At 41.1% G+C, this 15,957-nt stretch overlaps 1 protein-coding gene across 1 annotated transcript in view; it reads right to left on the reverse strand.

The window, feature by feature from the left end:
* Positions 1-1,970: 1,970 nt before the first annotated feature.
* RASEF (RAS and EF-hand domain containing) overlaps positions 1,971-15,957 on the reverse strand; it is a 77,601-nt gene continuing 63,614 nt past the window's right edge. The window contains exons 15-17 of the mRNA XM_025359605.1: positions 15,567-15,686; positions 12,755-12,831; positions 1,971-5,167 (exon numbers count right to left, since the gene is read on the reverse strand). Coding sequence (XP_025215390.1) covers positions 5,062-5,167; positions 12,755-12,831; positions 15,567-15,686 — 303 coding nt within the window. The 3' untranslated portion in view covers positions 1,971-5,061. The remainder of the gene's footprint in view (positions 5,168-12,754; positions 12,832-15,566; positions 15,687-15,957) is intronic.

The following is a 15,957-nucleotide window of genomic DNA, read 5'->3' on the forward strand; positions in this document are numbered from 1 at the left end:
TCCTGGCCATTTTGTTTACCTACTCAAGCCTCAGCAATGGCAGGCGCCCCTCCCCCAGCCTTGCTGCCACCTTGAAGTTAGATCTTAGACTGCTGTGCTAGCAATGAGGGATGCCCCGTGGACGTGGGACCATCTGAGTCAGGCATGGGATATAATCTGGTGTGCCGTTTGCTAAGACCCTTGGAAAAGCGCAGTGTTAGGGTGGGAGTGACCCTGTTTTCCAGGTGCTGTGTGTCACGGTTTCCCTTGGCTAGGAAAGGGAATTCCCTTACCCCTTGCTCTTCCTGAGTGATTGCCTCACCCTGCTTCTGCTCTCACTGGGCGGGCTGCACCGACTGTCCTGCACCCGCTGTCCAACATGCCCCAGTACCTCAGTTGGAAATGCAGAAATCACCTGTCTTCTGTGTCGCCCATGCTGGGAGCTGTAGCCTGGAGCTGTTCCTATTCGGCCATCTTGGAACCACCCTCGGAAATATATTTCCATGCTGATATCTGAAAAGAAAAGTTGTTCTTTTTATTTTAAATCTTACAAAATGATATGCTTTCCTGGGGATTCATTCCCATCATGTGGATATGGGGATGTATCTATGGGCAATCTTTCTTTCTCTTTCAACAAGCTATTAAGTTCAGTTTCCATTTAGTTAGAGAATTCCATTATCCCACTACCACTTTTGCTATCATTTAGATTCAAAATCCCAGTCAGGCTCCAGTATTTTCCTCATCCCTTCCACTACTTGATCCTATCAGCCATTAGTAAATGGAGATCCTACCCTAATCATGATTCCATTCACACTTTTCTAACTTTCAGACCCTCATTTCTCTCTCCTCAATTGTTTCCTCCTCTGTTAATCCACCCTTTACAATAACCTATCCTATATGATACCCCAACTTTGTGTCCATTGAAACACCAAAAACGTACGTGGAAGGTAGTCAATGAACTTATGTCAAAGAGAATCCTCTAACGTGTTCTATCCCCAGTGTGACTTGGCATACTCCTGGAGGTCTGTTATTCATTGGTGGCAGTATCCAGGGTCTTGAACAAGACCAATGCAGGCAATGGTGCTGCACAATGATTTTTTTTTTTCTTTTAATTGAGGGCAATCACAGTGTCAGGCATGATTCAAGACCTTTACATACATTAACTCATTTAGTTCTCAGAACAACTCCACAGGAAAGGTACTGTTATCATTCTTATTTTACAAATAAAGAAGCTGGGATCCATAGAGGTTAAGTCCCCTGCTCACAGTTACCCTACTACACGTGAGGCCGGGTTCAAACCAGGCAGGCTGGCCTCAGAGCTCATAACCATGGACATTATACTGCCTCTTACTTATATTGTCCATCATCATCATGTATGTGTGTCTATGTGTGTGTGTTGGTGGTGGTAGGGGTGTTGGCAGACACTCTTTGCAAAGCCTACCTTATTTAACTAGTTAATTCTTTGACCATCCATTCAACAATTAGGATGATTAAAGTATCAAGCACTGCACACAACAGAAGGGAGGTGGTAGCAGACAAAGTGGCTAAGGGCAGGGGGCATCTGTCTATGTAATAAGTATAAGGGCAACAAGGATGTTGACAAATTTTAAAAAGGTACTATGGGAGTGAGGGCAGGTAGCCTCAGCCTACTGGGGTGCATGGGAATGTGGGGGTAGAAAGAAAGGGGTGAGAATCAGGGAAAAGGTCTAACTCCTCAGAGGACATGACGATGGCCAGAGTACTGACATTCTTCTACAAAAGCCTCACTATTCCTGGCTGTCCTGCCCCAGGCTGGTCTACCTGCTGCCCCGTTGGCCAGGATGACTTGTCTGTGCCACAGCACTGAACACCAGGCGTGTATTCTTCTCTCCCAAAACTCGGCTCACCATGGCCAGAAAAGGCAAGTGTTTTAGAGGTATGGTTTCAGGCAGACACATCCTAGAATTAAAATTACTTCAGGGATATCTGCAGTAAAGTTGAAGGAAACAGTCAAAAGGCCAAAGGAAGCAAGCTTTATTGAATTTACAATGTAGAAAACATTTGTAGTTCCTTAGACATTTGCATTGCTATAAAAATTACACTTTATTTTTATAATTATTAATGGTTTGAAGAGAAATAAACAGTATAAACGAAATATGGCCCACACAATGAAAATGTAAACCATATAAATCAAAATCATAAAACAATTATTCAATACTCAGAGGCCTACTTAATATATACATATGAAATTTCTTACACACACATACAATAAAAGCCCACAAAAACCATCACTCTGAAGCCGATCACTGTACAAATATGAAAATAAATCTTTATCTTTAACCTCTATTTTATCTTCAGCAGGAGGGCTGTGCAACTTGGGTTTATGCAAATCACATGAAGTATTAAATAATCAAATGTCACATATGTCATATAAAGCAGCAAGCGAAAAAAATAAATTATGAAAATGCATGGGCTAAAAGTTAACAGTGAAAAATATCTCCTTTTCCAACATTATTTTCCATAATAAAATTAAAATATTTTACAATGTATCAGGATACATTTTTAAAAGGACTATAGTGTAACTGTGATTTTAAAAGCTCTTAAAGAAAAACAGGGACAAGGTGAATAACTTCGACAGTAATATGCAAATGTATTAAGTCTAAGATAAAAACATTAAATATTTTTGTTCTTACTGAAAATGTGCTTTAAATTTGAGAACACCTTCGTGAAATCAAAACGCTGGTAATAATCAGGATCTCCCAGCACTGCAGCATACATTAAGAAGCTTCTCTTGAAACATGATTGCTAACCAGAGCTCAAAGTCTCTAATTTGGATGATGTTACCAAAATATTTATCAGGGCTCAAATAGTTAAAGACGATTGGTTGATGATCAAAGGCACTGGTGTAATCTCATCAACGTCGGGTACGTTGACGGGACAATCCAGAGACAAAGACTATGAAAATACTTCTGCATTACAGGTATACTCTTTTACAGATTGTAAAACAAATAAAAAGAGACACTTTGGAGAGAATAAATAAAGGCAACACAGTAACATATAAACTAACACAGTTTTGTGCAACTGCACCAAAACCTAAACATGTGTCCCATATATCAGCATCTGTATCAGATCCAATCTCATCAATCTCATCAAAAGATGCCACTAAGACAAACAGCCATGGTAAAACTTTTGCTTCGTCGTGCCACATAAATAATACCCCCTTTATTTTGAAAAATTTCCCATACGCAAGACATTCTTTCTGATTAGAAATGTAATCTTTTCTTTTTCTGGAACCAGGAAACAGGAATGCATGGCAGAGTTGCTGAGGATAGATCCAACTTTCCAGCAAAAATATCAGATGTCTTCAATAGGGAGAAGGTATGTTTACAAAAGTTAAATGATGTTGTAGCTGTTTATAATCTTTGCCTGTAACATATCTGGTCAATTCCCGTTTTTTAAAAAACTGACGCTTGCGGAATATAAGGTTCTATCACAAACATCGTGAACAGAAAAAGTATTGCTACATGGAATTGTTTTGATTCAACAAAAAGAAATGTCTTTAGCTTATATAATACAATAAATAACAGCTATTTTTTTTTAAGTGCCTTCAGGAAGCGACTTGGGGCCTGGACCTAGATGAAGCAAGGTAAATTAGAATTCTGTGTTATAGCCCCACCCTAGGCTCAGCTGTTGACTCCTTTGGCTCTTAGAGACATCTCAGTGGGGACGTCTGGGAAGCAATGCAGATTCTGGAAGGAGAGTAGGCCCAACCAGGTCATTGGTGATGATGAGGGACTAGTCACATTAAACAAAGGATCCTGACTCACCTTTCCTAATGGCAATTCCTCTTTTAAAGACATTATTTCAAAACCATACATAGTATTTCTTTCATTGATTATTACTTAAGGAAGTTAATGTTAGCAACTAGGGAGTTAGGGGACTTGGATTACATTACAGGTTACGCTTCTAAACCATGGGAAGGTTTGAAATCAGCAGGGATATTTTCATTTTGCAACATGTTAAATCACTCTAAGTACTAGTATTTTTTTTAGTGAGATAATTCACAACCATAAAATTCACCCTTTCATAGTATACAATTCAGTGGTTCCTAGTATATTCAAACAGTTATGCAACTATTACCCCTATTTGAATTCCAGAACATTCTCATCATCCCTCAAAGAAACCACATACCCTGTCCTCCCTTTCTCAGCCCCTGGCAACCACTCCCTTAAGTGAAGAGTAACAACTTTCCTGAGCATTGTGCTTTCAGCAGTATGTGGCTTTACATGTTTTCATTACAATTTTTAACACCAAATTTAAACAATGGGCTTTGCAACTATTCTGAGATTATGAAATATCCTCTTTTATATACAACTATTTTTGTCTCAAGCATGTTTCTTTATACATAAAAAATAGATGTTTCCATTTTTTTTCTCAATTAAATTCTGTCCTTATTTCAGAAGTGAGAAAAATCAATACTCCAATATTTAAAAAGCAGGAATAACCACAGTTCTTATTATTAGCTGTGGGCCGCCACACTCTCCTTCCTACTGCTTCCTACAGAATCTGAGGTGCCAAGGGCTGCAAGGCCTTTGAGGGCAAGCTGTGCATTTTACAGATGAAGAAACAGATCCGACATGGGCTTGTGACATGTCCAAGATCACAAGGCCAGTTAACAGCAAACCTAGGATGAGAACCCCTTTTTACTAGAACTTTAATATCAAATATTTAAATGCTGACTTTGTGGGACCTAATTCAGCTACCACATGAATCTAATTATGTCAGTTTCCTCTACAGCTTTGATGTGAGCATGTGATTTTTTTTTTTTTTTTTTACCATTTTAGAAAACATTTACATGTTATCTTTTAAGACCTGTAAGGACATGACTAGTCTATTTAACCAGAGGGCCCAAACCACTCACTGAGACAAAACAAAGAAGAGCCAAAGTTCCAGAGGGACCTGAGAGCAGGGTTCGGGTTTCCTGCACTGTAACTCTCCATATGACAGTGTCAGTAGGATATGCCACTCTGTCAACAGCCAAATAAGTCACACAAATTCAGTATTCTGGAAATGAAGACTTCACAGGTCAAGGATGTTTGGGACTTAGCCATTGCAACAATTCTTCATCTGTGGTGACTTTTTGGAATTGGTCCCGGTGAGATTGGTAATGGATTTGCTGTCATCCTTGTCAGTTCTCTTTTTCACTTCTCTGAGAGAGAGAGAGAGAGAGAGAGGATTACTGAGGTATAAAAACTAAGCCACAGATGGTTCTGTAGAAATAAACATAGCCATGCTGAGTGTCTGCATGGCCTTCTAGACATTGTTTTAAATGCTTTATAGGTGTTGACTTAATCTTCATAAGAACCATATAAATTTGCTGTGCCCCATTTTGTATGTGAGGAAATGAGAGCAAACAGAGGTTAAGACAGTTCCCTTAGGTCACATGACTACAGAAGTGGGATTCTAACCACACAGGCTGGCTCCAGCACCTGTTTTCTGAGCGCCAGGCCACACACACACACACACACACACACACACACACACCCTCCTCCCCTCACTGTCTCCAAGGTTTCAGGATGCTGCAGAACCTGCGATACACACAGCTTGCTCCTTAACACTCTGGAACCTGGTTTCCAGCTTCATGTAATGCTTGCTGAGCTTAACAAAAGCAACGGTGATTTTATAACCATGCTTTAATTATACATGATCATGGAGGTAACAATGGATTTATCACCATCCTTTTCTGTCATTATAAGTTTCTTCCAGTATTAACTGCTAGAGGCAAGACTCACAAAAAAAGGTCTTACTCTCCAAGATGTTATGAAAACCCCCTAGGGAAGTATCCTTCCAGGTGTAGCCACTGGGGATGCTTGTGAAATATGAAGACCAGAAGTCTCACTTTAGACAAGCTGAATGGCTATCTCTGTGGGCGAGATGAGTGCCTCCCCAAGATGGCCCCAAATAATTCTGCCCTTCCTTGTCAGTGCCTGATGCCTCTCCCATCAAGAGGTGAAGGTTTGCCTCCCTACCCTCTTGGTCAGAGCGGGTTCTCTCCCCGCTTTGACCAATAGGATATGGAGGAAATGGTATTCTGTGACTTCTAAGCCCAAGTGTTTATAATGCGGGGCTGCATCAACCGCTACCCCTTTTGAAGTCTAGGGTTCAAGAAGTCCAGGGTTCCTCAATGGAGAGAGGCCACCAGAGTGGCCCTGGGGACTGAGATGCCACATGGAGTGAAGCCACAAGGAGAAGCACCCTGGTGGCTGACATCCAGCCCGAGCCACAGCCCTGGTGGCCATCTGACTGCAAACATAGGAGATACCCACACGAGAGCAGTCGAGAAACTTTCTGGCTGAGATCCAGCCACCTTTGCCAATTGTGAGAAATAAAATTTGGCTGTTGTTTTGGGCAACTACATTTTGGGATGGTTTAAGATGAAGCACTTAACTGAAACTACCAGGAGTCTGTGTGTCTCCAGCAGAGCCACAATGCTCAACAGAAATACAATGGGATCCATACATGTCAGTTTGAATTACTTAGTAGCCAGATTTTTAAAAGGTAAAAAGAAATAGGTAAAATTAATTTTATTAATATATTTTATTTAACCCAGTATAGCAAAAATATAGTCATTCCGGCATGTGGTCAATAAAAACACGATTAATGAGATAATGTGTCGAAGGTCTTCAAAATCCAGTCTATATTGATTGCATACAGCACATCTGAATTGGATTAGCCACATTGTGAGTGGTTAGTGGCTACCAAACTGGCCAGCATAGCTGCAGAAGGTGCCGATAAATCCTACCTTTTGAAAACCACTGCACTGTCAGTTGGAAAGAGGACATCTCAGCAGGGAAAAAAATAAGCTCATTCTAGCTGTAGGCCAGCTGGTAAATGCAATATACATGTTTTTCATATTTGATATATACCCCAAACACACACACCCGACAGGAGATGGGTGAGCAGTACTATCCTCACCTCACAGATGAGGCAACAGAGACTCAGGAGAAGAAAGAGGAGACACAGTTCAAACCCAAACACCCGGGAAGACTCATTTCAGGCTGCTGACCTCCAAAATTGTCAGATAATAAATTTGCATTATTTAAGCCTCTACATCTGTGGGAGTTTGTTACAAGGACGACAGAAAATTAACACAACTTCCAAATGCAAAATCTCGGTCATTCTGTCATTGAATAAATGCCCAACTTATGCCAGGCTCTGGGACCTTCAGCTAGTGAGCGTTGAGGGAGAGTCAGATGTCTAAATAAATAATCTCATGGTCCTGAGACAGCAGCTACCACAGATGCACTCTGTGCCCACAGATGTGTTGTGGGCTTCACTGAGATGGGGCTTCATGGAGACTTTTGATATTGGAGAGACCTTTTGAAAGAACAGAAAAGAAGACTCCAGGTGCAGGGAACGGCATGCAGAAAGGCAGAGGCATAAAAGAGCTTGGCCATGATTGGATGAAGTTTGCTGTGTCTACAGATTATCATTCATTTGGGAAAAAGAGATAGAAATTCAACCAGAAAGGTAGCTGAGGTCAGGGCATTTGCTTTCACGCTGCTGATAAAAACACCCCGAACTGGGAACAAAAAGAGGTTTAATTCTACTTAAGAGTTCCACATGGCTGGGGAGGCCTCAGCATCATGGAGGGAAGCAAAAGGCACTTCTTACATGGCGGCAGCAAGAGAAAAATGAGGGAGAAGCAAAAGTGGAAACCCCGGAAAATCCCATCAGATCTCGTGAGACTTACTCACTATCAAAAGAACAGCAGAGGAAAGACCAGCCCCCATGATTCAATTACCTCCCCCCGGGGTCCTTCCCACAACACATGGGAATTCTGAGAGATACAATTCAAGTTGAGATTTGGGTAGGGACACAGTCAAACCATATCAGGCTGTGATGGGCTATCAGCCACATGCTAAGGAGCTGGGACTCTGTGTTGTCAGTAGGACACCAATGTTGGGTTGGATGCAAGAAAGTAAATATTAACTGGATCTTTATTTATAAAGATTACCTGATTACACAGTAGAGAATGAACTGATATTAGAGAAACTCTGAGGCAGAAATTCTTGCACTAGCCCAGGTAGGGAATTTTGAGGCCTGAACCAAAGCAGAAAAAGGGAGAAAGCGAGAAAAACGCATGGATTCAAAGAGACTGAAAGACGACCTTCAGAAGCCACTGGAGGCAAGGCGTGAAGCAAGAGAGAAAAGGAATCAAGACTGACTCCAGGTGACTATTGTTTAATTACAATTTTGGTAGATTCCTGAGAAAGGGAATGCAGATTGACGAACACGTTTAAAGCCACATGAACACACTAGGATTTGGATATGCAGAGTCACCATGGCTATGGAGCTTCCAGTGGGGAGTTCACTCTAGGCTTATGGAATTTTAAAGAGGTGGGGGGTTAAAAAATACAAAACTGGAAGTTACCAGGTAGAGATGGTTCCAGAAGCTGTGTGGATGGAAGATATAGGCAGACAGAGAACGAAAAGAAAGAGACAACAGCCGGAGACCATGAGATTACCAACATTTAAGCAGCAAGCCAGTGATCCAGGTTGGTGGTGAAGAGTCCTCACGCTGCCACTTACTAGCTGTGTCACTGAGCAAGCTGATTAAGTATTCTAATTTCCAATTTCCTCATCTGTAAAATGGGTACAATAACCATAGCATCTTCACTGAACAATTCACATCTCTCTCTTCCTGTAGATCCAATGGCCTCTATCAGCTACGTACCATATAGCTGCCTGGTCATATATCGTCATTTTTTTTCTGTAATGTTAAATTGCAAGGCCAGTCTTTTAATCCCTTGATGTCTCTATTGAACACAGCATGGGACTATGCACATGCTCAGTGCCCATAATGCAGACATTATTGAACCTGAAAGCAAATATTAAGGGGGAAAGTATATACCCACACTTTCATCTGGCCTTCAGCCAAAAATGCAGGCATGCTCCACTTTAAGGAAATCATAAAGATACAATTCCAAACATCTAAAACAGATTTAAGGCTGGGAAAATTAGGGTTCACCAAAATCTACCATACGCTTAATGACTGCAGTTTAAATGGCTAAGTCTTATGGACAGATTTATACCCAACGGGCTCAGCTCTGATGCTGAACTGATACATCAGCCTAAGTTTTTTTTGTGTTTTCTCCAATTTCAGGCAACTGATAATTAAATGGCTCTTGAACTTGAATCTATTGCAAAATGTTTACAGCCTGTGGTTCTGGTGATGGCAAATTTACTTGCTAATGGGACAATGGTCATGAACGACAGCCTATCAGCACTACACAGAAACTGCGTTTCTAGGAGAAACTCTTCCTGGGATTGAGAGATTTTCCAAGAAAATGCAGAGTAGTTCAGGTTGTTAACCAAATATTTATGGCATCCCTTTAAAAATAAATTGTTTCAGACAGTGCAAACCCATACCTTCTCCTAGTTGTATGCCATTATATGATCTCACCCTATGAAATCTAAATTGAGAACATACATGTTTTGCATTATACATAAATTTCCCACGGTTGTAAAATTTGAACAAATGATAATTTTACCTGTGGAGACTATAACATTTCCATTTAAAGGTTGGGTAATTTGATAAGCAAATCTGAAGGCTAAGTATAAAGCAATTGAAGTCTTCACATGTTTGCTTTATTTATAATTTTTATATTTAACACATCACTAACATCACTAGAAGCCCAAAGCCAGGCCATAATGCAGTAACAATGAAACAAAAACCTCTATGCGAAATGATTTTCAAGAAGCTTATCTGATTTCTTTACTTGTCTAAAGCTTTTTAAAATAAATATAACCTATCCATTATGCAGCTGAAATAACCTAGTTATCAAAATGCTTTTGCATACCAGTTGTTTTTAAACACACACAAGCTGGTGTCCAAGCTTCACTGTAAGCAGGGCCAACACCTGGCTGACCCAACATGCCTCATAGGAGCAGATGGGGAAAAAGTCAAAGGAAACTTACAGCCTCTCCCATCTTTATGACATAATAAAGAGATCGATTCTTCACCGGGGCACTTTGGAACCATTTAACTTTAATATGACCCCATAAGACAATTGAGCATTAAACAGTGATTAAGATATTCAGTGGAGTACAGGCTGTCACATATAGAGTCTATAGACTGTTAGAGTCACAGACTGTTAGAATTAGAAAGGACCTTTGAGGTCATTTTCTTCGGCCCCCTCCCTCATTTTACAAATTAGAGTTGCCAAAAGAAAGACAGGGACTTGTTCAAGACCTCATAGCTGTTTAGAAATAGATTTAAGAATGGACTTGGAGCCTCGTGACACCATAATCCTCCAATATGCTGGGGAGCAGCCAGTAACCATATGCAAGGCTTGACCCGCTGCATCCATTACTGCTGCATGGGAGCAGCAATGCAGTGCTCCGTTGACCAAGGCTAAGGCATCCCAGGGATGCTCCAAAGACCTGCAGATCCTTCCCTGCTGCCATCTGCCCCAGCAACTAGATCACTTCCATCCAGCAGTTCTTCGCAACACATGAATGAAACACCAACACAACCATTTGAAAAGTAAAAACCTGACAATTCAACAGTTATTTGATCTTTAGTGAAGTCAAATTCTGCATTTTACTGAACACTCCCCTCTTTACTGAATATAGCTTGTTTGGCCAAACAGCTGGTGTTCCCTGTGTACCCACAAGTGCGTGGAATCTGTTATTCAACCCGATAAAGTTTTACTCTGACTCTTTTCACGAATGTGATATTAGCCCATGATTCTCCTACTATTCACAGCCAAAAACAAACGAACAAACAAAAAAACCCAAGAAACCCCATCTAATTTAGTTGAATTATGAGTGTTCAAATATTTGCTTTTTTTTTCTTTTAAAAGATGAAATGGTTTGGAGGTTTGTCCCCTCCAAATCTCATGTGGAAATCTGACCTTCAGTGTTAGAGGTGGGGCCTCGTGGGAGGTATTGAATCAAGCTGGTGGATCTCTCATGAATGGCATAGCTCCATCCCTTGTGATGAGTGAGTTCTCGCTCTGAGTTCACAGGAGATCTGGTTGTTTAAAAGAGTGTAGCCCCTCCCCACTCCTCGCTCCATCGTCATGTGACATGCTGGCTCCTTCACCTTCCACCCTGAGATCTCACCAGAAGCCAAGCGGATGCCAGCACTAAGCTTCCTGTAAAGACTGCAGAACCCATGAGCCAATTAAACCTATTTTCTTTATAAATTGCAGTCTTGGGTATTCCTTTACAGAGATGCACAAAACAGCCTACTGCAAAAGGGAAAAATGTGCTAGGGCACATTCAAGGTTAGCACTGTTTTTGCTTGAAACAAAAATGATTTCCAGTGTTGTAGGGGGAGGTGGCTATCTTTCCTGGACTGATGTCAAAGAGGGAAATGTTCAAAGACTCTGAGTGTGAATACAGGGCATCTGCCAAGCCTGCCACAAACTAATGCCAAGCAGGACACCCAAAGTCCATATCCTGATTCTCTTAAGTGAGGGCAATAGTTTATCACGTGGCCCTAGTCCAAACATTCTATTAATAGAACTCTATTTTATTAAGCACTATAAATGCCAAGTCATTAATGTGCATATGTGTATGTTTGTGTGCATATATATATATATAGGGGTGTGTGTGTGTGTGTGTGTGTGTGTGTATATATATATATATTTTTTTTAATAGAGACAAGGTCTCACTATGTTGCCCAGGTTAGTTTCAAACTCCTGGGTTCAAGTGATCCTCCTGCCTTGCCTCTCATAAAAATGATAAAAATAATCACTCAGGAATTAAGTGTCCATCAAGAATCTGTTTCCTCTTGGCCAACAACTAGCACGTCCTCCTTCCCGCTAACTTTTCCTTCCTGGATCCAGCAGCCTCCATATTGCTGAAACCAATGGGATCTGCTGGAATTACGGGTATGGGCCACTGCACCCGGCCCTAAGTCATTAATTGAAAAACAGCATTAAAGATATTGCAAAGTATTTTAACTATCAATGTTCACCAGCAGAAGAGGCCAATTATCATACTAAAATTGAGATTCTTATAAAACCTTACAAATAATCAGAAAAAGAATGACATGCCTAAAGTTATATTTTAACTTTGTCTGCAATTAAAGATGATTGCTCTGAATTTTGTAATGTACATTTTGATTTTTTTTCTTTTTTGATATTTAATCCCTTTAGGCCAGTAAATAATAATCTTTTCATTTATGGCAGAAAACTAGGTAGAAGGGAAAAATCTAATGTATAATGTTATTTCCTAAGAATTACTTCAAGGATTAAACCACATACATTTATATCCAAGTTCTTTAATGATGCCATTTTCGTTCTATTGTACTTCCCAAATGTTATTTATTATTAACACTATTGCTTTAGCTTAATAATTACCTAGGTAATAATTCTGACAAAGTGTTTCTAACTGGCATGACATACAATTTGCTTTGTTTTTTCCCCCCTTTTGCCCGGGGAAATATCATAATTGACAGTTGTATTCATAATAGTCCCTTGTGTATAAAATCTGGTTCCTGGAAATGATTCATACAAGTCAACTAGTAACTTTGTGGTGACATTTTTCAGAAATGTCAACGACACCTCAGATGCACCTCTTTTGTTTGGCAGTAAAGATATTTTGCCAGTGTTCACAGCAATGTTGCCAGTTTTTATAATATCCACATATTTATTTCTCCCACCATGACTGAAAGATAAGAGAGTGTTTTCCTGCATATATTCCATCTGCACATTCTGGACAAGAAATGTGACATATGCAACAAGCGAAAATTCAGTCCCACATCCATTTTCCCAAACATTACCGAGCAAGGTGCAGAACAGCTTCCACTATGTTAGAACCATCTTTGGCACTTGTTTCACAGAATAATGCCCCGTACGTCTGTAGAAAAGAAATATACACAATTAAATGAAGCCCTTCATTGAGTTTCCTGAAATTTTAGCTTTTAAAATCAGTAACATAAAAATATGTTCCTACTGAGCATGCTAAGAGTAACTAATAGCTAAGAAACTGAATTCAGAGTTCCCGTACTTACAAAGAAAATGATTTAAGCATAGTTACTCCAGGAACAGTTCCTAGTTGGAGGATTTTTACTTTACATTTAAAAAATAGAACATTTCATGTTTTAAGGTTTTTCTTTCCAACAGTCAAAACACATGCTACCAAATGTTCTTTATCAAATATTCCGAGACAGATAAAAATGAGTTCAAGATAACCACTCAGGATTTAAATGTCCATCAAGAGTCTGTTTCCTCTTGGCCAGCAGCTAACACACCCTCCTTCCCGCTAACTTTTCCTTTCTGGCTCCAGCAGCCTCCATGTTTGCTGAAACCAAAGGACACGCTCTAGTCTTCTATTATGCAACCTCCCAGCCATAGTGCATATGGTATCATGTCACTCTCCTGCTTCAAATCTTTCAATGCCTCCTGTTCCTCTTTAGATAACGTACAAATGCTTTTCCATGGCCAATGAGGCCCAGCTTCATGTGGCCCCAGGCAAGCTCCGAGCTTCACCTTTCACCTCACTCATCCCCCCTCACTCACAGAGCTGCAGTTTCCTCTGCCTTCCTCCAATTCTCCAGTGTCCGCAAAGCCTTCGCACCTCAGAACCTTTGCACCTGCTCTTCCCATCACCTAGGTTCCCTCCATCCTCCACCAGTCTGACACCTACCTACTTTTGGGATTTTTAGGTAATGCTGCCTTGAAGTTAAGATTCAGTCGTTCCTAACCTGAAAAATCTGTATTAGGACTTCCCATCGTAAACTTTCCGAGCACTCTCTGATCCTCCTGCACAGCAACTGCCACAATTATAATTGCTCAAGTTATTTTTATGTATCTTTGTCTGACCAGCTGAAGACGTTTTCTCTTAATAAAGGAGAACTAGGCCGGGCGCGGTGGCTCACGCCTGTAATCCCTGCACTTTGGGAGGCCGAGGCGGGCGGATCACGAGGTCAGGAGATCGAGACCATCCTGGCTAACAAGGTGAAACCCCGTCTCTACTAAAATACAAAAAATTAGCCGGGCGCGGTGGCGGCGCCTGTAGTCCCAGCTACTCGGGAGGCTGAGGCAGGAGAATGGCGCGAACCCGGGAGGCGGAGCTTGCAGTGAGCCGAGATGGTGCCACTGCACTCCAGCCTGGGGGACAGAGTGAAGACTCCGCCTCAAAAAAAAAAAAAAAAAAAAGGAGAACTAAGTGTTGTGGGCCTGGGTGTGGGTTAAACAGTCCTGTGTGGGACAAGGGAAGGAGTTGATACTTGCTCTAGAACAGAGAGAATGAGAAAAGCCAGGAAATGGGGAAAAATGCCACAATGGGAACTTTACCCATGAGCCCACAAATCCATACAAAATCTGCAAACACCACAAAGCAAATGCATTTCCGGTAGAAACCGTCAGTGCTGGTGTTGACCTCTACATCCAGGGCGATATGGGGTGAAACAGAGACTGCCTTTGAGGACGCGGGACTGTGGAGGTCACAAGATGCATAAAGAAGCAAACTTTGGGAAATCGTGGAGAGGGAATAACGCTGGCAGGCAGCCAAGAAGAACTAGATCTCAAAGTGGCTGTGTGGGACCGTGTCTAGCATGTGGATTTCATGAGCTTAACATCTGTCTCCCTCAGATAGTAAACAATACGAGGGCAAGGACTGTTTGCTGTGTTCTCTGCTCTTGGCCCAGCACATAATGAAGTGGTTTTTTACATGGTGAATACCAATAAACATGGATTGAATGAATCTCTTCTGCATTTCATTGCCTAGTTTTGACATTTATCACATTTGGTGTGCAGTTCTAAATTTTAAAACAAGAACGATTATTCCAGCTTAAAATATTAAAACTGAAACTTCCTTTTGAAGTTCACATACATATGCTACAGAGTAGTTCTTTCCTGGTGCTGACGACAGACAACACTATCAACATCAAATCAGACTGCTGCAATATGAATTTATTTGCCCCAAAGTGCATCTAAGTACTTGTATGGGTAAGACAGGTCAGAAGAGAGCCAGGTAGCATTCTGACATGATGACAGATGACACCGATGGGAGAATAAACACTGCCCATGACAACAATCTGAATAGGAATGAGTTTATTCCTGTATACAAATGCATACCCCAAAATGCGTATGCATTTGTATATGGGAATGATTTTTCATATCAACTAGACACAAATCTTAGAGAAGAAGTCTTCCAATTCCCTTCCACACGGGTGAGACACTGTACCATCTTCTACCTTTGGCATTATAACCCTCTGAAACCGAAGCTATCTTTTCAAAACAGGACACCATTTTCTTCCTTTACTTGGATTCCAGGACTAGAGAAGGTTTCTAGGAACTAGGTGAGAGGGAGGAGGAAGATGATGGGATTATGTAGGTTCCTTTTTGTCAATGATACTCAATGGGAGAAAATGATTATGTGATTGTTTTACTTTCCCAAGGGACTTAATCCTTGGCATAAAAGAAGTGGGAGTCATGGCAGTTCTGCCTGTGTTAAGGACAGATGCCTCAGATGGGGGAGGTTTGTCAAAGGACCTCTCAAGCAAAGGTAGACAAAAGTGAAAGGTCACTGACTTCAAAGCCATCAAACCCCTATGTTCTCTTCCAACTCTGAGGCTTTCTTACTCTTACCATGGCCAGTTTCTCTCCAAAGTGCCCTGGGACACATTTTTGTCCCCCTGCAGCAGCAGTGTCACGAACGTCAGCCTTGTTTCCTACCAACATGATGGGAACAGTCTCATGGGCTGCATCCTACCAGGAAGAAAGAAAAATGGGGCACACATCAAACACTGGACACATTACGCTGACCACAGAACAACAGCAACAGCAATTACCATTTTCCCTTTGCCCCCTTTGTGACAAATCCTATATAGAGGATATCTTTAAACCCCAACGCATCTCTAAAAACAGTCATACATTTTCCCATTTATAGAAGAGAAAACTGAAATTCAGAGACATTAAATAAGAAGGTATAAGGGTCAGGGCCTGGGTCCAAACTAATTCCATAACCCTGGCCTCTATA

Source organism: Theropithecus gelada, chromosome 15, assembly GCF_003255815.1.
Source record: "Theropithecus gelada isolate Dixy chromosome 15, Tgel_1.0, whole genome shotgun sequence".
NCBI lineage: Eukaryota > Metazoa > Chordata > Mammalia > Primates > Cercopithecidae > Theropithecus > Theropithecus gelada.